The sequence below is a fragment of the Phalacrocorax aristotelis genome, chromosome 4 (assembly GCF_949628215.1).
Source record: "Phalacrocorax aristotelis chromosome 4, bGulAri2.1, whole genome shotgun sequence".
NCBI lineage: Eukaryota > Metazoa > Chordata > Aves > Suliformes > Phalacrocoracidae > Phalacrocorax > Phalacrocorax aristotelis.
Window position 1 is genome coordinate 40,133,926 of NC_134279.1, and position 25,334 is coordinate 40,159,259.

At 42.2% G+C, this 25,334-nt stretch overlaps 1 protein-coding gene across 1 annotated transcript in view; it reads left to right on the plus strand.

Moving 5' to 3' along the window:
- Positions 1-2,064: 2,064 nt before the first annotated feature.
- The window catches only part of CPE (carboxypeptidase E), a 59,988-nt gene continuing 36,718 nt past the window's right edge, over positions 2,065-25,334 (plus strand). The window contains exon 1 of the mRNA XM_075091074.1: positions 2,065-2,413. Coding sequence (XP_074947175.1) covers positions 2,119-2,413 — 295 coding nt within the window. The 5' untranslated portion in view covers positions 2,065-2,118. The remainder of the gene's footprint in view (positions 2,414-25,334) is intronic.

Genomic DNA, 25,334 nt, shown 5'->3' on the forward strand with positions numbered 1-25,334 from the left:
AACGTATCAGGGAGTCTCTGCACATCCAAGTCTTGCAAAATGCTTAGAGCAAATTTGCATTTGCCTTGTCATAAGCCCGGAGCTAATGTGACATGGGAGGATAGGTGCCTCCCAAAGTTCTGGCAGTAAGAACAGAGAGTTGAAGGATCCAAGAGTGCTCTGAAGGTGCCTTTGCATATGGCTGCATCCTTGTAACCCTGGGACTAACTGGGCAGAGAAGCTTCTGAACCCAGTTGGCTCTGAAAGATGGTAAGGACCGGGTGAGCTGACCTTTGGTTCTTGCTATGAAAAAATGCATCAAATCATCCAGGACTGACAGTCAGGACACTGAAAGATAACAAGTGTTGTGGTTGAGCCCCAGTCAGCGACCAAGCACCACGCAGCTGCTCGCTCACTCCCCCCCGGTGGGACGGGCGAGAGAATCGAAAGAGTAAAAGTGAGGTAACTCATGGTTTGAGATAAAGACAGTTTAATAGGTAAAGCAAAAGCTGCGCGCGGAAGCAAAGCAAACCAAGGAATTCATTCACTCCTTCCCATGGGCAGGCAGGTGTTCAGCCGTCTCCAGGAAAGCAGGGCTCCATCACGCGTAACGGTTACTTGGGAAGACAAACGCCATCACTCTGAATGTCCCGCCCCCCCCTCCTCCTTCCCCCAGATATATATACTGAGCACGATGTCATATGGTATGGAATATGCTGTAGGTCAGTGGGGGTCAGCTGTCCTGGCTGTGCCCCCTCCCAGCTTCTTGTGCACCCGGCAGGGCATGGGGAGCTGAAAAAGTCCTTGACCAGTGTAAGCGCTGCTTAGCAACAACTAAAACGTCTCCACATTATCACCGCTGTTTCCAGCACAAATCCAAAACACAGCCCCATACTAGCTACTACGAAGAAATTTAACTCTACCCCATCTGAAACCAGGACACAAGTATAGGTAAATATAGACAAATAGATATGTAAGTATTTATATATAGCAGTTGCATCTGCAGGTCTGAGTTTCAGATGCTGGCTGAGTTTCCAAGCTGGTGTATCACCAAGCGTCAATGAAGATGTTCTCCGAGAAGACATTATTTCCATTAACTTCTTAGTTGGAACTAGACAACCCATAATTTAGGAAAATATCCATAGGATCACAAAGGATTATTAACAAATCTCCCTGAAAATTGATTCAGTATGAATTGGTGATGAAAGGGGATGTTACACAGGCTCACCCTTTTAGATTAGAACATGAGGGTATTAAATTATTCGGGACAAGATTCTCTTTGTGGAAGGATGAATTGGATGTGTGATTTTCACAGTCTTCAGAATTTTGAAGCTCTCAAACTTTTCCAGTGAGGCTTTGTGTCCTTTAAAAATAATAAACCCCCCATGATACAGAAGTTGCTCTTTAGCGTTTCGCCTTTACCAGTTGTCCTTTACAGGCTGTTTCAATGAAGTCTAAACACCTATGCCTATAAAAAAAGGTTTTAAAAACAGATGGCTTCAGAAGTCCTGCAGTATCTGCGCTCTGGAAGAGGCTCTAATTTATTAATATATTGTGAATGATTCCTCACTAGAGCTTTCCCGTTGAAGATACGGGGACGTGCTCTCTAAGTAAGTATTCTCAGTAACAGAAAGGAAGCCTTGCTTCATCCTTCGCTCTCTGTGGGGCAGCAGAGCCACCTTACAGCTGGTGAGCAAGCTGCCTTGGAGATGATTGCTTATGGTTCTCGCTGTGAGGCCCATCAAATACATGCACGCTATTCTGCAGGAGTACTATCTGAATCTTCCACGGAGGGCTCCGCCTGTTCAGTTGGGTTTTTGCCAGTGGGTTACCTCGGTGGGACTGCGTGGACTCCGTGCAGAAGAAAAGGATTTCACCAAATAAAATAAAGCAACGTAGAAGTCACGCCCCGTTGGGGAACCCACTGAGGAATGGGCTCTCCCAGTGCTTTTCTCCACCGGGACATGGAGATCAGTTGACGAACGCCGCTTTAGCGGCTCCCGCCCCCATCTTGCGGCTCCGCCTCCGGTCCCGTCCCTCCCCTCCGCTCCCCGCCCGCCGCCTCCGCCCGCCCCCCGCTCCCTCCGTCCCTCCCTCCCGCCGGGGCCGGCGGCAGCTGCGGGGCGGCGGGCAGGCGGGATGGCGGTGCGGGTGCGGGCGCTGCTGGCGCTCTGCGGGGTGCTCGCTGCGTGCCGGGCGGCGGCGGCGGAGCCGGCGGCGGGAGGGGCGGGGGTCGCCAGCCGGCGGCGGCGGCTGAGCGCCGAGGAGGGCATCTCCTTCGAGTACCACCGCTACGCCGAGCTGCGGGAGGCGCTGGTGGCCGTGTGGCTGCAGTGCCCCGCCATCAGCAGGATCTACACGGTGGGGCGCAGCGCCGAGGGCCGAGAGCTCCTGGTCATCGAGGTCTCCGACCGCCCCGGCGAGCATGAGCCCGGTAAGGGGGGCTGCGGCGGCGGGCGGTGCCCGCACCTGGCGGCAGGTACCGGCGGGGCGGAGCGGGGCTGCTGCCCGGGGGCGCTGCCCGGGGCCCGGCGGAGCGGGCAGGTGCTGTCCCTAAAATCCTCGCCCTAGTAGCGGCCCCGGCTGCGAGCGCTCGCCGGCGCTCAGCCTCTTTATGTCTCCGCCGTTGGATTTAGCGCCCCGTTAAAGAGAGAAGCACGCTCGAACCGCTGTGAGATAGCGGAAGATGCAGCAGCAGCAGCGATCACGGGATGCCGGCGCGCCCCTCCGCGCCCCTCCGCGCCCCTCCGCGCCCCTCCGCGCCCCTCCGCGCCCCTCCGCGCCCCTCCGCGCCCCGGGGAAGCACCTGGTGCAGATGTGCTGACGGGGAAGGCGTTGGCCTCCCCGTCCCCTGGCACGAACCAGACCGTCGCGGAAAAAAGCATTAGGTATGAATGTGCCTGTGTGAGCCCTGTAACGGGGCCAGGCCGCCTGTGGGAACGGCCTCGCCGTGTCGGGCTACGGGCGTGTGCACAGATGTCTCGGGATATGTGGTTATGTGTACCTGGGGTCTGAGACGTCTTTTTTTATAAAAAGGGATGCGATTGACACTGTGTGTTTGTTTTACGCCTGCAAGGGTGCATTTTTTATCGTTTCCAACTTCAGAATTGATTGTATTGTGTGTGTCTGTATGTGAAAAGGCTTAATCTGGAAAGCTGCTCAGTACCTGAGGCCCAACCATAAGCCGCCTGCAGTCGTGTCTTCACGTTTCCCTCAGTAGGTTACAGAACAGGCCTGGAAGTCTGTGATTTTTAGGTGGAGATGTGGATTCTGTGGGTCTCTGGAGATTTGGTCTATACAATTTGTGCTTAACGTTCTGCTTTATGACCTAAATATAACCGTGCTTTGCATCCTCAAGGAACTTAGAGGGGCATCAAGGGATATACATTTTTGCTGACTCTATTAGGGCTACTGATAAAACTTAGGGGTCATAGGGTATCGGACGTAAGGAAGACAGAAGAGGAAGGCAGGGTAGCAAAGCATTGTCTTGAAATGACAAATGTAAGAATTGCAGTGAAACTTGAAAAATTTCTTGGTGGTGTGTTGCCATCTTGATACGAAGGGTGATCCTGAAGCTAAGAATTAATCTGTCGCCGCTCTGTAATTTGCACACGGTTATTGTTGTGACTTTGTGTTACTGTCAGGGAACAGACACTACAGCTCATTTATCTGGCACCTCTGTCAAGGCAGCTGAAACAGGGACAAGAAGAGCGCTCTGTGCAGTCTGAGGTGGGGCCATGCCTCTTCCTAGAGACACGCCGATTCCCCTGTTGGCATCAGGGACGTGGGAAAGGGTTTGTCACTGAGCCCAGGCAAGACAGAATCCAACTTTATATCAATGAGCGATAACAAACCGCTGGAAAGAAAATTTCCTATGGATTGCGTCCACCATACGAGCTACCGTGAATGTCAAGCGTCTCCTAGAATGTGCTCGGTCCCTCACAAAAGGGAGCCCTCTAGATGCAAATGCTGCATGTTGTAGTGTCCAGATCACATGTCAGGGAATGTGATGAGTCCTGGCAACCTTTAGTGGTGGATGCTAGAAAATGCTGGTTTTTGCAGAGGATTAACCAGGCTTTGAACCAGAGCAAATAAATTGTTTTATTTAAATCCTCAATCTCGTTCTGCGAGGTACTGAGCATTTCTCAAAAAGCGGAGAGCTGCTGCAGCTTTCGCTGTCTGCAGTGGCCCATGAGAGAAACACAGGACCTGTTTAGGAAGGGCAATGATCGTACCCCATGCCTAGTTGTGGTTGTGCTCCTTGCCGTAATTGTAAAGGCACCGATAACATCCCTGCTTCTCTGTTCCAGAGCCTAAGCACCTGCGGTTGTGTTGGAGGTGTTTTCTTCTTAATAACATGCCCTTTCTTCTGCTGTGTAGTAAAAGGTAGCACTGTTTATTTTTCTATGTGAGTTTTTTTAAGCTGAGCAGTAAAAGAAGTGGAGCCTTGTACCAGCCTCAGCAGGAAATACGAGGCTGATTCTGCAGCTCTTACCTGAGGGAGGATCCTCGCTCACTCTTGAGCATCCACACTTGATTCCCAGGGCAACTACTGCAATAAGGATATTTTGTGTGCTTAAAAATTTGCAGGCTCAGGACCTGATTTATCATCATCTACTGTTAAAAAAGTGACAGAGAGATTCACAGGCACACACACACACATAGTTATTTTCTCTTTTTTTACAATAGGCTAAGAAGTAGTTGTTCCTGAATGTAACCTGTTCCTACAAGATAATCTGAGTGTCACAGGGTTTACATTAAAATACATCTAAGTATAAATGAAATCTATACTGTGGCTCATAAGTTTACAGTCTGTAGAGAGCTCATGCTTCTAGAAGCCTGGTGAATGTGCAGGGGTGGTACCTGGTACCTGAATTTTCTAGTGAGCTGCTGTGAAAACAAAAAAAAGATGTTTCTGTTCACTTAGTGAGCAAGTTGATGACTAATTCAGGAAAGCGTCAGCAGAGCATCAGTAAAGACAGTTTGTACTGAGTAAAGAGGCTTTGTACTGAGTAAAACAAATGCTGCACATACATGCATACGTTGCATAATCTCACATATTGCATGGCCATGCAGTATTGTCTGAATGCATTTGATCATATGTAAGCATATAAATCAACTTTAATTTTAGAATATCAGCTATTTTTGAAAATGCATTTTTAATGTATGTACAGTATTTGGGAAAAAATGCATGAGAGAAATAGGAAAATCTTAGAAACGTGCTTTAGACTTCCAAAGCAACGGAACCAAATCCTTAGTGAATGAAGCAACTGGAACAAATCTTTAAGACCTCATCTTTTGCTGGGGTAAATATACATCATAAGGATTCTTTTTTAAAGTCCTGATACTGCACTGGAAACAGGAATGACTCCATCTGAGCCAGTCTGGGTTTATGTATAAGCATACAAAGTGTCTTGGAAAATCTTGGAAAGTCAGATTAGTCACTTGGAAGACGAGCATGGCCTTCACTGAGCTCTTCCCAAGGGCGTGCTAAATGCCAGAAGTGTGAGAATGCCTAAAGTTTCTGATCCTACATTAATGTGCTGCCTTCTCTGCAGACCTGAATGCCACGCCAGCTGTTTCCCTTCTGGTTCATGCCAGAGTTTGTTCTAATATTTCACTTTTTTTTTTTTTTGTGGCAGCAGTTTCTTTAGGCTGATATTGCACCCGTGTGGGTTATCGGAGCTTGTAATCACTGATGGAGAAGGCGGCCCTGAATAAGGAGAAGCAAAACCTGGAGCTGAAGTTGTTTGAACTTTAACAGTTTTATACTGAGGCAGCTCTTCCTTGCAGATAACCTCACTTTGAGTCGGTGGGGACTAGAAGGTCAATGCAGAGGAAGACTTTAATGAGACTGTTCCCGTGGTTAGGCGCAGAAGGTGTTGTGTGAACCTAGACTGGAAGTGAGCGGAACGTTTTGGAGTGGCTTTGATTATGTAAGAACATACAATTTTTTTTTCCTTATGCTTGCCGAAAATTGGCAAAGTTGACAGAAGATGATGAATGGCAAGGTGAGATAAAGCAAGGCGAAAGAGATTGTGGGAAGTTGATGATGCACCAAGGGAAACCAGAGGACAGTTGACAGTAAAGCACAGGTGATTTCTTGGACAAAGTAAACAATATTTTGCCTTAATTCAGGTGCAGGAGAACACTGACTACTCCTGAGAGAGGAAATTGGCTCTTGCTTTGGATATCTGATGTTCTGTTGAACAAACACCCAATGGATGCTGATCTCTTGAGACTTTATTTACTACCATAACTAAGCTCATTTGGGGCACAAGTTTGTATTCTTTAATAGCAATGAAATACATTTAGAATTGATTAATGCCAAAAGCAGTTCCTCCACCGTTAATGTTCAGCCACTTGTGTAGGCATGCTGCCACTTCTGACTCATTTGCGCCATTGATTTTGGTGGTGTGAGATCGGTCCCCTCCATTACCACTTCAAACGTGAAAATGAAACATTTTGACAATTTCAAGATTCTTGGGTTGGTTTTTTTTATTCTTTACATGAAAAAAAGTGCAGATAAAATTTTCTCTCAACTCTTTTTTTTTTTTTTAATGAATTACTAAGATTTTTATAGTGGTTATTTTTCAGTGTTTAGTTTTGTGAAGAAATCCTCAAAGTAAGGCTTATTAATTGACTGGTTACGCGTGTTACAGATGTAGGCTCTGAAAATTACTTTGGCATCAAATGGAGGGGAGAAAGGATGGATGAAAATACAGATTTTGTTACAACAAAATGATCCGCAAATTTGTGACATTTTCATCAAATTGTTCATGCTAGAGAAAAGGAAACAGAAATCCTGAAAATATCAGAATAATGGCATTTTGGAAACAAAATATTTCATGTTTTTTTCAAAGCAGCATTTAATTTAGAAGGCTTTTTCAATGTTAATGATTTCATTGTTCATCCTTCTCCCCACAAGCGTTTTTAAAAATATGTCAAATAGAAGGAAAAGGTTTATTTGTAGCCAAGTGAGACATCTGATCTTCTAGAAAATGACTGACTTTGGACTTTTCAGTTTCGAACAACGACAAAACGTTGTGAGCTGCTGGGGCGAGAGCACGCCGTGCGTCAGCTGAGCGGCACAGTTGTGACTGGGAGCATTTGCAGGACCCCATGGGCGTGACTTTAGGCGATTTTACGAGGTGCAGTTCAGCTGCATTAATCCTTGGACCCGTCACTTTATCAAAGACCCCACTTGGAAGGGTGAGGAAATGCCTTGGGTGGGTCAGTGCTGGCACTGAGCCCAAATAAACTGCTTGACTCCCCAGATCGCAGCTCCTGTATTGGCCCCCCCAAAAGTTGCCCAGCGTTAGGCTCTCACTTTCTCACACACCAGCCCTACAGTGCTGGAGCTGTTTCATCCTGCAAAAACATAGTTAAAGGGTGATTAAAAGAGAAGTGAAATCATGCCTCTACCGTCTATTAATGAATGAGGAAATCCAAGATCTCTCTGCTAATACGGGAGCCATACCTGGGTTTTTTTTCTGTCATTGAAGCACTCCCTCATTCAGCTGTGGCACCTGCCATGTGAGCTAATACTTTCTGTGATAAGAAATTGTGGTAAGTAAAGCTGACAAATTCACAGGGAAAAAATTGTTGCTTGTAAAGTTTGTATTTCACCATTGCACCAACCCCGTTTTGAAATATTTTTTAAATGTTTGTAATTTAAATTCCTCTGCAGCCACTCCAGGGAACTGCGGGCAAGTGCTGCTCTTTGAAAAAGAGAAACAGCAGCAAACGTGTAGGAGGCTGCCGTGACTTCAGCCCAGCGTGGGCAGCAATCTGCTGTGCTGCCTTAGCGCGGTAGCCTGGGAGGGGGGAGACCACTCGACATCGCCCGTGGGCCCTGTGGGCTGCCCCGCTTCAGATGGGCGAACACAGCCCTCGAGTCGGCGGCAGGGCGTTTTAGCAGTGGTGGTGGTAAGAGAGCGTGCAGCTCGTCTCCTGATTACGGTGATGTCATCAGATGCGGCCGTTCTAATTTTATCACTTAGAATTAATTGCATTTGATTTTGTAAAGCTTCTTTTCCTTACGCCTGGAATTTGCAAGTAAAGATCTTGTGAGCTCTTTGATGGGCCCTGTTAAAATTTCCCAATTTTGCAGAGCATTAATACAAATTGTACATGGCAAGAGCTTGTTATTAAATGTAGATATTAGAGAGCAGACCTAATTTTTGCATGCTTGAGGCTTAAGCAAATGCCAGTTTTTATCAATGGCCGCTTCTTCAGTATTCCCTCCCTGGAGGGAGGTGTTGCAGGATACAGGACTGGTCGCTGGTAAATGCGAGGTGCACTGAGTTCACATCCATCCTGCTGCACTGCATAAAGGTAGGGGCTGTAAATGGGTGGATATAAGCAAAACAGTTTCTATCAGCAGTACAGGAGACGCTGTGCTGACCGTGTTATGCAGTCACATTTTTCTGTCAGCTGTGATTCAGCTTCACTGCTTCTCTCACGGCTTAAGTTTGCAATCCTCTTTAAAGGTGAGCCGCTCTTCGGGCCGCAGGGTAACAAGAGCACCCGCAGAGCCCAACCAAGAGTGTGAGCCGGGCAGCTGCCGGTGTCTCTACAGGGATGTATAAAATAAAATGCAGAATAAAACATGGTTGAAGCTGTTATTCATGTAGCCTTCTGCATTTGGATTTTTTCTTTCCTTTGTGCATGGGGGAACAGATTTTCCTTTCAGAGCTTGTGAGGATGTTCTGGCTTTCCTGTCAAACACCGCAGGGGACACGCTACCAACTCGTCTTCTGGGAGTGCAGATCTGGGGCTGGTTGTACTGCGCTCATTCTGCAGAAGACTGAGAGGCTGTAATTAACTTTCCAGAGAAATTCCTTATGGGCTGTAGTGCCTCTTAGGGTAGTCCCTCTGGAGTCCTCCAGCCAGGATTTGGCATGGGATAGCCTCTGGCAGCACAATTTTGATTCTGCCTGCGTTCAGAGTGGGATGTCCAGCGTCCTTCACAGATTCTGTAGGTTGCACGGGTCTTGAGAGGGCTGTCGGATTTGCTGGCAATGAGATGGCTGGTTGTGAGTGCTGAGTGAGTTTCTTAAAAGCATCTCTCTTAAGAGCCTTGGATAATTTCATATTTTTTAGAATGTATGTGATAACACTCAGTTTTTTGAAAACAGATTTTTCTTCCTTACTATTTTCTTTCTTAAATAAATAATATTTCTGAATTACCTTCCTGTCTCAGCTAAAAACAGAGGTGTAGAATACCAAGAGAAAAATGTGCTCGTGAAACTGGTGAAAGTCGGGGAGATGTGGGCACATTTATAGATCACATTTGCAGCTAGTTGTTAATGCCATTCACGTTCCCATTGAAGTCAATGGAAATTCACAGCAAGTGTGGTTAGGCAGCTGTGCTAGGCAGCCTCTGCAGTGTTTCCTAGAGATACAATACCCTTCCTCCAAATTGCTTCACTGGCTGAGGTATTTAAAGGCTTCCCTTTTTGTTAGATCATTTAAAAAAGGGTTAAGAGAAGCCGTGTGCTACCTGTGAAAATGCTATAGATCCCAGCTGCTGCATCTCAGAAGTTTCTTTTATTTGCTAGAATAACACAAAGGGCAACCAAGCTGTACTAAAAAGGGCTGTAACCATTAAGAATAAACATGACTCTACAGAAGGCAGTTGTTTTATTTTCTCAGGCTTAAAATTAGTCTGAGTATGCAGAGCATCCAGAATTTGTCAGTCTGACCCAGGCTGGTCTTGACAATCACACTTCTTTTGAAAGAGTCAATTACTTTAATTTCTTTTAAAGAGAAGAGTTGTCATCACCTCCCACATCTGCAGAATGCCTTAGCAGCTTCCAATGAAAACAGGAGGTGGGCCTGTTTTGTTGTTGGTTGGGATTAAAGGGATGCTTTATTATGGTGACATCAACGTGAACTCCAGAGAATTAATGAGAAGCGCATAAAGCACAGTGATTTCCGAAGATTTCATGAAACATTTTGTTAAAGGCAGTAAATTGTAATAATGTGATTTATCTAAAAATGACCTTGCTATTATATTAGTTCTTAATTTACTTTATTCAGGAGAAACTGTTTATTTTTCTATAATTTAGTGATCAATATCTTAAGCCTTTTAAATTACACAGACAGTAATTATGACAAGACAGGTCTTCCTATTTCATAATGAACACAAATTTTTTGGTTGTAACAATAGAGTTGCTACTAGACTCGGCCAATAGTTTAGTATTAAAACTAAGTTAGAATTAATTCTCTATTCATTCTACCTAATTTTTGTTTTCAAATGTGGTGTGTGATTTAGAAGTCTACATGCTATAATCTTTGATGATTAGCAGGCAGACCTCTTGGTTGGGCTGCGGTGCTCTCTGAACATGTCTGTTTTCTCTACTGACTCTAGGAGGAGCCAAAACTGGGCAGGCTTCTAACTTAGGAGCATGTGCAAGAGCTTATGGTTAAGAGCTGATGAATCCCAGCCTGGGGAACTGGAAAGGTTTGTAGGTGAATTCTTGTAAAGTGTTGTGGAATCAAGGAAAGTGAAAATTGCAGTGTGTACTTTGAGACTTCGGGGTCAGTGACTTAAAATAATGGGTAGAATCAGGAGCACTGGCATAAAGGGTGTATACTTCATATACTTTGCTTTGGAGTAAGTCACAAATCAAAAGCCAGGGTTCAGCGAATTCAGAGGGATCAGAATGTTATGCTGGAAGCTTACTTTCTTGTAGGCTGAAGCTAAATGAAGACACCAAGGGTCTTTGTAGTTAAAAGGTTGAAAAAAACCCCAAATCCTTATCCGTAAAATGGTAGCAGGGTAGGGAGGTTTGATTGGCAGTGTGACATAAATCTGAGCTCTTTTGGCTACATAGATCTGCCTGTGTTATTTCAGGTTTAAGGCTGAAAGCTAGTGCTGTATGGGGAGTGGGTTAGGAGCTCTACAGAACTACAGTGCTGGAGAAAGCCGCTTGACTTGCTGGGATTTAGGAATTTGGAATTGGAGTTCTGCCATATTATATGGAAACAAAGGTATGTACTGTGGCATGATAGCTGCCCTGTGGCACTGAAGTTGTCATCTTGTTTACTCCTTTCAGGTGCGCTGTTGGGGATGAGGATACTAGACTAAAAGTGCGGTCTTGGTCCACAGGGCCCTTCCTTTTGGAGGGGAGGGTTCTTGCAGTGCGCTAATGTTGTGCTGGCTGAATCAGCACCGCACCCATCTTCCCATGACGGCAGCAGGTAGCAAGGTGATCGTCAGAGGGGTTTGGTTCAGTATGAAGGCATGAGTTAAAAACGTGTCTGTGTAGCTACAATGGCCAGGTAAGAGAGAATATTTAATCGTAAACCTGTGGTTGGCAATTCGAAGGCAGTAAACGTTTTTAATTAATTATTTTTCTGAAGTGAGACATTTATAGCTGTATAAGCTACTAGGTGCTTCCTGGTAGTTGTTCATATTGAATTATGAGCAAAACCTGACATCCTTGTTTACTCACAAATTAAGTCCCATGGAGCAAGCTGAGATAGTCAGTCTTTGTATGGAGCTGTTCATGACCGTGGAGTGTGAGCTGCCTCATGTACAGCCAAAGAAAGACACTACTCTGGCTGCAGAGCCTGCCTACAGTGCGAACAGCCATCGTATGCCATTTTGAATACTTATCCTTAGGTGTGGATCTGCCTTAAAGCCAAGTGGGAAGAATTGTTTGATCAGGTAGGACATCCAGCTGGCCAAGGTTTAATGAGCTGTTTTCCTGGCAAAGGCATCCTTGCTGGTATATCAATCCAATGATCCGGTAGATTTTTTTGGTATCAAGAAAGCGTGAGTTTTCTAGCTGCAGGACATGCCATTTGAATGTCCTTTTACTTTTACTTTTGTGTCCCTCAAAAGTAAAGGGAGCCTGCGGTGTGATTGTCTTTCATTGCTGTCCTTCACTGTTATGAACAGTGTACTCCCTGCAAATTCGTCATGCAACATTAACCGTTTTTCCCTATGCTGAACTGGAGGTTTTGTAGTTTTGGCTGGCTCTGCATTTTGGCTTATTGCACAAAAGCACAGTTTTAGAACTATAAGCAGAATCAGGGTGAGTCTACAATCTAAATATACACTTTTTACACATAAGAAAGATTGTCACTTCAAAGGAAGCTTTATGGCTATAGTAAGCTGACTCTCCATGTCAGATTTTCAACTGATATAAACTAGACGGGGGTTTAATTTCTCCTCCCACCCAGCTGCTGAGCATCCACAGATCAAACTAAAGTCACTAGGAGCTGTACACCTGAATCTTCATTATAAGCAGGAGGCTTATAAATCCTAATGCTCAAGCCAACTTGCATGTGTGCCCTTAAAAAAGAGGGCTAAGTGTGACTTTGGTACTGTAATACCCTGCAGTTAAGGAATGTGTAATCAAAGTTTGTGCCTTTCTGAATGAACTTTCTTCTTTCTTTTTGGTGACATCAGTACATTGGGATAGAGAGAAGAAAAAGGCTGTGGGGTTGGGAGCTGGGCTATCACATGTTTAGACATTGTCATTGTAGGGAGTTGTTTCTCAGACAGGAGAAGTGGTTTTGTGATAAAGGATGTCTGACTTCTTTCCTGGCTCTGCCGTTTATTTCTCGTCTTTTTGGACAAGAACATCCTCTCCCTGTGCCTCAGGTTCTCATCCTCCATGCTGCAGTTTAGCATGTGGCTATGCCATGTACCCGATGTATGTGTATATATATGTACTTGATAGACAGCATGTCGTTCAGCATTTGATCTACCTTTAAGATACAGTTCCTACCTGCTTCCTGCCAGATTTCTCCTAGTAGCAAACAGGTCCAGTATTTGTTCTGACTCAGCTATGCTAATGGGCATAAGGTGAGGAGTCATCGAGAGTTTGTCTCCCTGTCTACCTGCTGCAGATACACAATTTTTTTTTGTTTTGTTTAAAAATTTGCCTTGAGGTATGAAGAAGGTACCAATTATTCGTTTTCTTTCAGCGTGGTAGGTAGAGTCACAACAGACGTATCTATATTTGCAAGGTACATTTAACACTGTACGTGGAAATGTGTTGCAGTTAGGGGAACAAATCCACAGTGGAAATAAATAGTACAGATCTTCAGTGGAAATCTTACAGTACAAATTGTTAGTGGAAAAGTCTGTAAATAAACAGAAACAGAGGAGCATCTGTTCCTTGATACTCCATGGACCAGCTGATAAAAATAAATTCCATGTTGTAACAGTAGCCAATACAAAGTGAAAAAGTACCTGACTACAGAAGACCCCCTGAATAGCGAAGTTTAAGAGCCAACAAGCTCATCTGGCTTGAAAATTGAAGAATTGTCTGAAATAGATGTTGCTATGGTGACAGAGAAGATTAGCAGCCTGAGACTGATTTCATTGGTCTGCTGCTAGCACCAGTTGCTTGTTTGAGTAGCGTTAATATGTCGTCTCATGCTGCTTTATATGCTGAGACCATCTGGCATTAGTGGTATTTAAAGGTGCAGTTCTGCTATGGAAAGAGTTGGGCAACATGGTTTGATTTATGCTGTGAGACGAGTTACAAGAGTTAAGAGGTCATTGAAAAGCTGCCTTATGCACTAAAAATATTCTGAAAAGTCATAGCCTGTACAGAGATGAAGTGGGGCTTTGGGAAGCAGCACAAGGAATTTCAGAAGTTTGTTTTATACTCAGTCAATGCACGTTTGAAGTATTCACTGCACAAACAAGCACTTGTGCATGTTTCTTTAGGTGTGGATGTGGAGGCAGCCACGTTTCTCTTTTTCAAAAAACAAGCCTTTTCACTGTATGCTGTGAAGCTGCTTGGGAGCTAGAGCTCCACCACCTTGAGCAGGCATGGCATCATGTTGTTCATCTTACTGTGTATTAAGGAAAAGTATGTCGTAGAGTTAAAAGAACAAAATACGGTCTAACCAAACAGAGCCCCTCTAAGTTAGTTCAGAGTCCATGCCTTCAAGAAGAAATATTTTCTTTTAGCTTGACTATATACCACTGAAAACATATTCTGTAGCAAAGTATTTGATAAGAAAGACAGTTTGTAGACACCAAGATAAACATTATCTCCAATCTATTAATAGTTCTGAATCTTCATCTGCTTTCCTTAATACCACTCTGGAGTGGGAGTTATCTTCCAAAGGAGCTTATGTGATAGTGCTGCCATTCCTCAGATGCTTGTAAATTTTCACTATTTTTTTTTTTATAATTACTATCATGATACTTAGTAATTCTTAAGAGTTTTCCCCCAGACAGAGATGGATGGTTGAAGAGTGACCAAATAATAGCCAGAAAAAAATTCCTGTCTGAGCTTATGAATTCCAGTGTAGTCTGTGGCTGAGTATCATAGGAAAAGTGGCAGGAGGGAAAACTAGCTGGAGGCTTTGTTCTCCTGGACAGACTTAAAAGTATTTGAAGTTAAATCTTGATAATAAACACTATGAAAGCATAGGGATGGAAGCATTTTTACATTCTCAAGTTCTGCAGTTACTAAAGAAAAGCATTCGTAGCGGTGTCCGCAGCTGTGTAACACTTGTCCCCAAGTGTATTGATGTGATATTCATTGGCTATTGGTGGTGTACTGTGTAGTAGGATAATAAAATGAAATGAAGACTTGGGAATCTATTTCTCAGTTCTTTAGGTTTTAAGCTTTTTTTCTGGAGCTCCGACTTTCATGCCAAAATAAATTCTTCCTATAATTCCACTTCAGATGCAAGACCCAAGAAATATATAGCTGTGGATGTTCTAGCTCCTTTAAATAGCTTTAGAATTATTATATTTGACGCTTAATGTTTTTACAGCTTAGTTCTGTTTTGACTCTGTCAGGATGAATGTAGGGCACATGAAGAAAGCCAAATAACTTATCTCCTGAGCCCACGCTCCAGGCCCCAGTTCCCTGTTTGCAACTCAGTTCACTCCCTGGGTTTTTCTTGAAGCTAGTCATCCAGTTCTGTATGAGACAAAGCTTGGGTGCACTTCGGGGATCAGTTCACCCCAAGACCCACCTCACGGTGATACGGACAGGACTGCTGCAGGACTGCTTGCTGCTGTTATCCCTGAGCAGTCTTCCAGTGGTACCTCGTCGTGCCTCACAGCATCGCTTAGGTCTACCTACTCTCGCAATACACCCAGGGTATGCCACACACTTGCACAGCGTTATGCTATTAAAATCAGCCTGAGAGGCTGTGACACAGCCCTCACATGATTGCAGGGACTTTGGAGTAGATAAAGCCACAAGTAATTACTTCTTAAAGACACTTGGTAGGGTCCAGCTGTGGGGATGATCAGAAGGGACTAGTCCTGAGGAGCGAGGGTGTAAGCCACCAATGCTGCTTGGTGCAAGAGGTCTCCTGGGTGCTCTTAGCATTGTAGGCATAGCCATAATTGTTGGTTTCCATTTTTATAATCAGAAGTTATAGTTTCTTGAAAATTATGTATACTTAACAGCTTAATTTCTGGAGCCATCTATTTTGGCCAGATGCTACTTCATGCATTTGCAGTATTTGGTTTGTTTCAGTTCTCCAGATACTGAAATTTGACACATCAATATTTATAGTCTGGGAATGAACTGGTTTTTTATTCATTCCATTCATGTCAAAGGGTGGAATGCCTCTTCTATTGCCCCATTTCCATAGCACTTAAATGAGCCTACTGCAGCTGATTAAACTATTCACAGGTTATTTCAGTGTGAGGAAAGGTGATCGAATTGAGAAACAATACCATCTGGAATTGTGTTTGGGCTACTTAATGTTATACTGGGTCACAAAGTCTGATGACTTGGACTGTCTGAAAATGAAATAGTTGCAGCTAGGCTTTCTTGTCTGGAGTGTCCAACCCAATTCTTTAAATTTACTGTTAATGTGCAGTGGAATGAACATAGATCAATTTATCATGTGTTTTGTGATCTATTTTACTGTTAGCCCTGAAAACTAATGATATGGAAATGTGCATTTGAAATAACCAGCCATAAGTGGCTAATGAGAAGCTCTTCTCACAATAAAATAGATCTGTAGGTCCAATAGGTCTATTTTAAGAATACATTTTATAATTCAGTGGGTTACTTTAATTAATAGAATTTCGTGTTATGGGGGAATTCGAAGCAGCTGACTGATCAGAAGGTGAAATGTCTCCTGTACAAAGAATCAATAAAAGGCTCCATAAATGCTCTGCTTAAATCTAAACAGAGCTGCTATTAGATTTATGCTTCCTAAGCTTTGTCCCAGGTAAATTGCACCCTTGGATAGCATTCCAGTGCTATTCCGGTAATCCCAGTGAAATTGCTATTTAGGGTCTCTCTGGAGTACTTAGGTATTACTCTAAGACTTGACAGAGATTTAGTGCCCATCTGTACCTTTGACTTCCTCTGCAACTTCGAGGGAAGTATTTGTTCTGCCTGTACCTCAGTTCACCCTCTGGGACCCTGGAGCAGTACATGCTTGCAGAGCTCGCAGGAATCTGTGAGAGGGAAACCTTTGATGTCTGAGTTGCCCAAACGCCACAGAAACTGGAGATAGTAGTGCAATCCAATCCATTTTTCATTTTCCCCTTCCTAGGAACTGAAAGGATTAGGATAATCTAAACCAAAATTATGAATCTGACAGGGCCAGAGGAGGTAAGAGTCTCCTCTTTCAGGTCCTGCTTGAGTGTTGTTTAGTGTCCTCTCTAATGATTGGTGGCATTGACTTCTGCTCTTATTCATCTGCTCTCTACGTACTGGCTGGAACAGAGCATGTGTCTCTAAGTTCCTTATTCACTTTCTAGCAATATTTACTTTAAATTGCTTTAAATATATAACACAGATCACATGGGTTTTTCCAGCATAAAGTAGATTGGTGTGAGGCATCATTCTACTAACCAGAGTTAGGAAGAGAGCTGTATCTGGCAAAGGGTAGGTGAACATCCAGAGCTGAACAACTTAAAATTTGCTTGTTGCTGCTGCCTGTCATCTGGGAGCAGTTCCCAGACTGTTTCTATTAAAATTAATTGCATGGACATTGAGTTAGATAGACCTTAACCTATTGCTGGTATAAAAAAATGCAGGTTGAAACCTTAATGAGCTGCCAGTTCTAATTTAAACTGGGAGCATTCTGGAAAGCTTTTATTTAAAACATTCTTCTCTTTCCTTTCCTCCTCCTTTCTTTTCACTGTCTTTTTTTTCCCCTCAGTTTTTCTTTTAATCACTGCAGTTGTCTCTTAAAAGCAGCCTCTCAAAATACAGTAAAGGTGAAATAGAGGAGAGGAAACAGAAGGTACTAAAGAAATGTGTTTTTGCTGCAGATTCTGCAGACTTCCAGTTTTCTTCAGCCTTAAGGCTGCATTATTGTGTGTGTCAAGATTATACTATCTAGAAAGAAGCTGTAGCTGCAATTTACAACATTAGTCAGCAATCTGTTTTTAACATTGTGGTTTAGAGCAGAGCTTGCCCTTTCTGTAGGAGGATCTCCAGCAAAATCTCAAGAAAATTGAAGCAGCTGGGGCTGTGAAAGGAAATGTACATTAAAAATGCCAGGGAGAAACCACAGGCAAGGATCCTCCTATGGCATTTATAGCTCTGTGATTAAATGTCCCTTTCAAAGCTTTGAACAAAGATAGAAATCGCATTTACATTTAGATACATAAAACAAATAGACAAATAATGACATCCGTGGTTCAGCTGCTGGTGAGATGATTGCTGCAGCCTGTAATAAACGGGGATCTGTCGTGGCAGTTAGTGTTTGAATAGAAACCAGGAGAATAAGGGTGTGGGAGTACAAGAGGCAGTAAGTGTGCAGGGTCTTACCTAGTGTATAGGAATGGAAGGAAGCACATGAAATATTGTGATAATTTCACCGTTAATATTTTTATAGAAAAATGCTGATTTGGTTGAGATTTTCATGAGCAGACTCAACAGGAGTGTGGATCAAACTTTTCCCTGGGATTGCTTTAAGGTGGGGGGTAGGTTGCAGTGCAGTTGTCATCCTCTTCTGTTACTTTCCCTTTGGTTGCCCTTGTGTTACCCTCTGTTCTTTAAAAAGCACATTTAGATTAATGCAGCATAATTTCTCTTTGTGTTTACTTGGCAAATTTGGTGGCATGTTTAATTTCTGAAACAGTTTATCAGAAGTGCACTAAATGCATTTCAAGAATGTTCAAGAGTTATTTCTTGCAATTTCCCCATTAACTGGTTTACGGTGATGAAAGCATCTTCCAGTAAAGCAGTCAAAATTAAATAGCATGAAAATCTATATGGGTTTCAGTTCTGCACACAATGAAATCTAGTGATGCTTTGCCAGTGACATCAAGGGATCCAGAGTTTAATGTATTACCTAAACTGGTAAGTACTATGGAAGCAAGACAAGAGGGTGGGCTATATGTGCCTTCATAAGCCATTATTAATAATATGAAATATCTTACAATAGGTTAAAATCCTAAATGATGGCATGTGCATATTCATGTGTACATGTATATTTTTATATCAAAAGTCTTCCAAAAGGTCCTTGCAGAAATGAAGGGTTCAAATCTCTCAACCATTGCCTGTGTAGAGCATCTGTTTCTTGGGAGCTGTAGTAGAAGCTTATCAATGTGGAAGTGAAGGTGTACTGATCGGTGGGGTAATTGCTGAGCTGATCTTTAAAGCTCACTTAATACTCAAGAGGAGAAAGTAAACTTAAAGATTGAAAGAACTTATGCTAGTCCTTATTTTAGATAGGATTCCACACTAGAAACTAGACACTTGGTAAACTTTCCAGACCTTCATCTTCACACTGCAATTACCTCTTCGTAAAGCAATGATACTAAATGTGAAAAGAAACATGGTAAATACTAAATTTTAATATTCTTAAAATAGCATTGATGGCATTCATTGGCCACAGCAGTAAAGTCTTCTGGAGACTTCTGAATCGTTATCACAGAATCATAGAATCATTTAGGTTGGAAAAGACCTTTAAGATCATTGAGTCCAACCGTTAACCTAACACTGCCAAGTCCACCACTAAACCGTGTTTCCAAGTGCCACATCTACACATCTTTTAAATACCTCCAGGGATGGTGACTCAATAGCTTCCTGGTGCAGTCTGTTCCAGTGCTTGACAACCCTTTCGGTGAAGATATTTTTCCTAATATCCAATATAAACCTCCCCTGGCACAAATTGTGGTGAGGCTGTTTCCTCTTGTCCCATCCCAAGTTACTTGGGAGAAGAGACCGACACCCGCCTCGCTACAACCTCCTTTCAGATAGCTGTAGAGAGCAATAAGGTCTCCCCTCAGCCTCCTCTTCTCCAGCCTAAACAACCCGAGTTCCCTCAGCCGCTTCTCAGAAGACTTGTGCTCCAGCCCCTTCACCAGCTTCGTTGCTCTTCTGTAGGCAGGGCAGGCCAAGAAGCAGCCAGTGGTTTTGAGATGTTGTTAATTCTTCTGTTTGATAAGTGAATGAATCCCTGATCATCTGAAGATTATATGGATACAAATTAACACACAATTATGCTTTATCGTGTGTTGTAAGTTGTTTTATGTTGTTAACAATGTGCTCACTGTTAACAATAGAGAGAATACATGAAGCCCATGCTCTTCCCTGATTACCAGTCAGTAATACGGCTAATTTGTGATGTTCTGCTTTTCCTGATGTTATTAGCAAAACTTTAGTGGTCTGCAGTGTGTGCAAAATTGATATTCCGATTTTTTTTTCTCCCCTGTTTCTTTGGCTATCCCTAGTAGCAATTATAATTTCAGACTACTTCAAAAAACAGTCTTACTAAACTCTTGGGGGAAATAAAAAAAAAAAACCAAACCACCACCAAACACCAAAAACAAACAAGCAAGAAGTCTGTTCCAAAGCTACTTTTTATTTTCAAAGCCTTACAAAAGAAAAATGTATTTTCTGGACTTTGAAGTGTCAAAATTCACAAGTCTTGTCTCTTTCATTTGTATTCCTTGATTTCCTGGATCAGTCAAGACTCTGTATTGGGACTGGTCATAATTCTCCAGTGGCAATGTTTCACCCTGAAGAAAGAGATTTTTTTTTTTTAATGTAGTTTGGTTAAGTAAGTTTTAATGAGAGTGAATAATTATGTAAAATTACTCACCTACTAATCAGAGTTTTAAGCATGAAAGTAGAGTTGAAATTCAAGTCTCAGTTTGCCATTCTTCGTGCATAAAAATTCTCCAGTTGTTTACTAAGTCCTTTTGCAGGTGATTTCCTGGTGTATGTTGACCCATCCTTCAAAAATTCAAGCATTATTATAGGTTATAGAAAAAGATCTTTTGAACTTTGTGGCAACTCTATAAAAGTTGGAGTGTGCTCAGGGGAGGTTTCTCAGGTCAGCCTGATAGCTTGACTTGCAAGAGTAAGGCCAGTATCTGTAACACTGCAGACACAGCACTCCTGTCTCACTGGAGGATCAAGACAAACCAGAATGCCACTGGTAGGTGGCAGAATAAAAGATACCCCCAGAAAACAGAATTTCAAATGTTCACATTGGGCTCAAAAGCCTTTAAGATCTACTAAGCCTAAACCGTTCAAGTCAAGAGCTTGCTTTGTTAGCAATTCCGTCATTTCAAAGGGGGAAAACATAAATAACCTTAAAAAGGAAGTGGTCTTAGAGAATGGGAACAAAAATATCAAAGGTAACTTTCTAAAACTTTCTCATGTATTGAAGGGGTAAGAGCAGATAGGTTAGAGGCATATGGTGCATCTTGAGTACTGTTTTATTTATTTCTCTACAAATAGAGAAAAGAAATAAATGAATCTACCTAAATGTTAAAGTCTGTGAAAGCTCTCTAGATAAAAAGAAACAAAATTCTCCCAAGAGTGTTGGTGTGTTGCTATGTGAACAATTATAATGCAGTAGCAGAAAATGTTTGCTGAGTGCCCACTATTCTAGGAAGGATTTTCTGTAGAATATATCAAAAGAGAAAGAAGTGTTTTGATGCTGGTTAAAAAGATCTGTCCATGTTGTAAGGTTTGTTCAGTATTGTTTACTCTGAAGGATCATGGCAAGCCTACTTAGCAAGACCTGAACAGACTCTAAAATTGATGAAGAGTTAAGGAGACATTCAAGGACAATTTCCTTACTTTTAATTATTGATATACAGAAAATGGACTTGATGATCCTAGAGATCTTTTCCAACCTTAATGATTCTATAATATATATGTGAAGGACAAATTTATTCAGAAAAGAGATGCACAGACCCATCCCTTTGTAGGATGTCTACCAAATAACTGAAAGGGCGGTAATACCAGAAAGTATACTTTATTTAGTCAAGTGGCTGAATCCAATGGTGTTCATGAAAATATATTAGTAGAGATTTTCCTCATGTTAACAGAGCTTTTCCTGAGGGTCTTTTTTGTTGACTGGGACTTCTGTGTGCTTATTTGTATTGCTAGCCTGTGCTTAAATCTGCATCTCCATTGCTGTTGTCACCCACTTCGGTTAAACTTGTCCATGCTGCTGTCGCACCTCCACATACAAGATTTCCTCATGCAGTACGGTTGTTGAAACTGAAATCTGGAGAGCAGAACAGGAAAAACAATCCATTCATTAAGGCAGCAGCACAGAATTTTTAATGAGGACAGATACAACTTTATTATGTTTCCTAATAATCTGGAGGTTGGCACCCTCAGAAAGAGAGGATCTTTAACAATGGGGGGCATTCATTCCCAATGGGATTGAAGGTATTGTAATATCCAGGTATTCTGTGAAAATAAGCAAGCAGAGAAATCTTCTTTGTCAAAATGTCTTGCTTTGTCAATGCTGATGACATTATTGAAGTGCTGTTATTAGGTTTTCCTTGGTGCTTTTGTGTGAAATAACGTCCCTCGATGATATCTGAGATGATGTTGACTGTTCTCATTTTCTTGTTGATGCCACTACATTACTGACCTTTGTAAAATGGATTTTTTCACATTTCCCTAATAATTAAAATAAATATTGTTATATTCAATTTGACTCCTTTAATAAATTGTACTTATTATGATTTAACGTTTTCTTTTTTTCAAGGAAACCTTTGGAAATTAATATAAAACTTAACTATAATTTTGAAGGCTTTTCTCCGTTCCTTCCCTGCCTACATTGTTTTTGTGGTGGTGGTTTATTTTGTTGTTGTTGTTTGGTTTTTTTAATCGGAACTCTGGAAGGAAATTCCTGACCTTTTGATTTTTCCCATGTAAGTGCTGAACTGTATTTGACATGTCAACTCATTATGTTGTCATAATGTCATGACTATGGTTTCAAACCTTTGTGGGATTTCCTCAGGAACCAGGAATCATAAGCAGTGTTTGTAGATACACTCTGTGGTATTATATTTCACTGTGGTATTATACTTCATTTTTAGAATGACCAGAAGAGGAAGAACTGGGCAGAACTCTTCGTAATTCTAGTAAAAGTGAAATCATGGTATATATGATTTTTTGAGTAATTTGACTTTTGAGAGTGATCTGTAATGGAAACATAATTTTGGTCCATACTGTGGACCAAAACATCACTGTTAAGGATACTTTCTCCTTAATTCAAGTTTATTCTGCTTATAACAAAGATGGATGCTTTGTTCCAGGGCAGTAAAGTCAACACAACATGGGAAAAATGAGCTGGCTTTTGTACAGAGTTATGCACTGCACAGCTAGTTAAGTGGAAGTAGAAATTGGTTGCAAGTGGTTTTTTTTCAGGGGTAAGAATGCTGTGATGATGGATATAATGTAAAAAATGTAAGTGAGGGAGGTTAAAAACAGTTCAGAAAGAGCAATGTGTAATTTTAAGGCACTAAGCCTGTAGAGGTATTGGCTAGAATAATTTCACCTTTTGACAAGTAAACTGGGACAATGCATGTCCCATCATTGTCCCAGTGCACATGATGTTCCATCAGTGCCTAGTGCTTGAAAAAAAACCCCAACATCATGGTTCTCTGCGAGGCTAAGAACTAGTTACACTTTACCACTTGCCAAGGCCATAAAGAGAATATTAGTTTGGCAGTAACTTGGGAGACTTAGCTGCTGCTCTCTTGGGTGTCCAACAGGTCTCCAGTGAATAACTGCTAATTAGGGTGCCAAATGGAATATTTTTCAGGGTGGATAAATGGAAACCAAAGGGTAAGGATTAAGATCAAGCAGTGGTGATGTCACATAAGGAAACTACTTTTCAGTGTAGAATGTGTAATCAGAGAGAAAGTAATCAACTGTGTAAACTTAGTAGTGAGGAGATGGTTTATGAGAAAAAGGTGAAAACATGAAATGAGAAAATAGTCACGTAAAAAAAAAGACAGGAAAAACTTGTAGTAATATTCAAGTTAGGAAATTAAATTACAAAACCAAATATGAGCAAATTCCTAGAAGTGTTCCCTCCCCGTTTGTTTTTAGGCCAGTGCCTGTCAGTTTTGTTAGGTCTGTGGTGACATGATAAGCCAATGAAGATGGTTCTCCCCCCCCCCCCCCCTTTTTTTTTTCCTTCTGATTACCAACATAACAATTCTTTGCAACCTTAGATGATGTGAAAAAGCAGGATGCTCCAGGTGGTGTGATCTTGCATGGTGAATGATGATGGAAAGCTGATGCCGTGGTCACTAGGTTATAATGAGGTCATGGAAACATAAACTTTGTGGCCCAGTGCTGCCTGTCGCTGAGTCTGAGCGTGGCACTTGAACTGGACCAGCAAGTGTCCCATCTCCAGCAACATGCATCACTGAGGCAGTGCTCATCTGAGGACTGTGTGTCTGAGTTGCTCAGCACCTGGCACCTCTGTTTCTCTGGCTCCAGAAGAGAGCACTGTTTGAGCGCAGGCTGCTGGGTTTGCACCTTCTGCCTGTTGTCCTCCCTCTTTTTGGGTCCCATGCAGTGTAACTTCCCTCTCCCTCCCCCTTTACTTCGGAGGACTTCCAATTTCTTCAAAGGACTTCTTTGCTGTTCTGAAAAACGTCAGCTTGAATCATGGAATAGCCTTCTGGGTAAGTGATTGAATTTCCCAGTGTTGTTTTCCAGCCACGGTGATGCTGTGAGACCACTCCCTTTGTTCACTTACAAGCCTCGCAGCAGAATTGAACTCACACCTTTCAGAAACTGACATGGTACGTTATTTCTTATTTCATTTTATTGTCTGCCTGGGGTAGCTTATCCTGGTCTTGTATTCTTCTTTATAATTGTCTTTATACAATCGACCTCTTTTGGCAGTTTAGCTTAACTCTCCCTGAAGTTCGCAATAACTTCTGAAGTATTTTGACTTGGTGGAAAAAGTCCAGTGTGATTATTTTCTGCATTATATTTTAACCTGAGGAAATCCTGGCCTCCCATTCCCCAAACTGAAGAACGTGTAAGCGCTACAGGAGCATGGCAGTATTTGTATTTCCACAGTGATTTCTAGAGGAAAATACTAGCATGTATTAAATGTTTTCTTCATTTTAAGAGTTTTTTTAAGTGTGTTTGTTGCTTGTCCTCTGAGTTAGTAGTTTAAACGTGCCTCTCTTTCTCCTCAATTTCTGACGTTCAGCAGAAGAATAAGACAAATGAAAAACCCAAAAATGTTTCTGAAGTGCTTGGAAGTTCTTGAAAGAAACATACTTTGTCTTAATGCAACACCATATACATATATAAATGGTTGATGAAAATAGTTGCAATACCATAGCCTTAAAATTTTTGAAGGAGAAAAAGCTTATTTTTCTATATCTATTTCAAGCGTCTTATGATGTGAAATGAAGTTTGTGTGCACTGCGGTGTAAATTAGGATTTATAACTACTACGTAAACCTTGATAGGGTGCTTCTGGCATGCTGAACGGTCCCATACTTGCTTCATTGCTTTGTGGATAGTTTCTGCAATGTACAGATCCCGTGGAGACATTTGAGGGCAAATTAGGCATAGCACATTAAGCATGGTGATAATGAGTCATAGATTCTCTTCCTACTGTCTATATCTTTGCTCGTCTGGTAGATAACCATATATACTACAGGGCATATATGAATAAATTTTGTCTTCTCTCTGCTGTGTGTCGATATTTGTTACTCTAAAAAATGAAGACATAGCGCTATTCCTCTTGAAGGCAATTGAGGTGCACCATGCAATGGAGAGCAAAATAGATCTCTAGCAGAGTAGAATCAAATCCCATACCTAGCCTCCCCTGCATAGCAGGGGCACAAAGTTGTCAGGATCCTTAAAAGCTTGTGTACTGACTTGCATTGAACAGGGCCGTTTAAGAAGTGGAGTTTAGCTTGCTCTGCCACCAGGTATTCTGCTTCCAGAATAATTCTGTGAAATTACCTACAGCAGGGTTTGTGTAAGAAAAATTAGCACGAAGAATTTGTGCCAGCAAAATGTGGCAGGTTCAGTATCCGGTATCCCCAGGTATAGCATATTGATGCCAAAGTAAAATCTAAATTCCCTATATTTAACGGAAAAATATTTCTTAACACAGAAATGTACACTGAGGGGAATCTGTCTT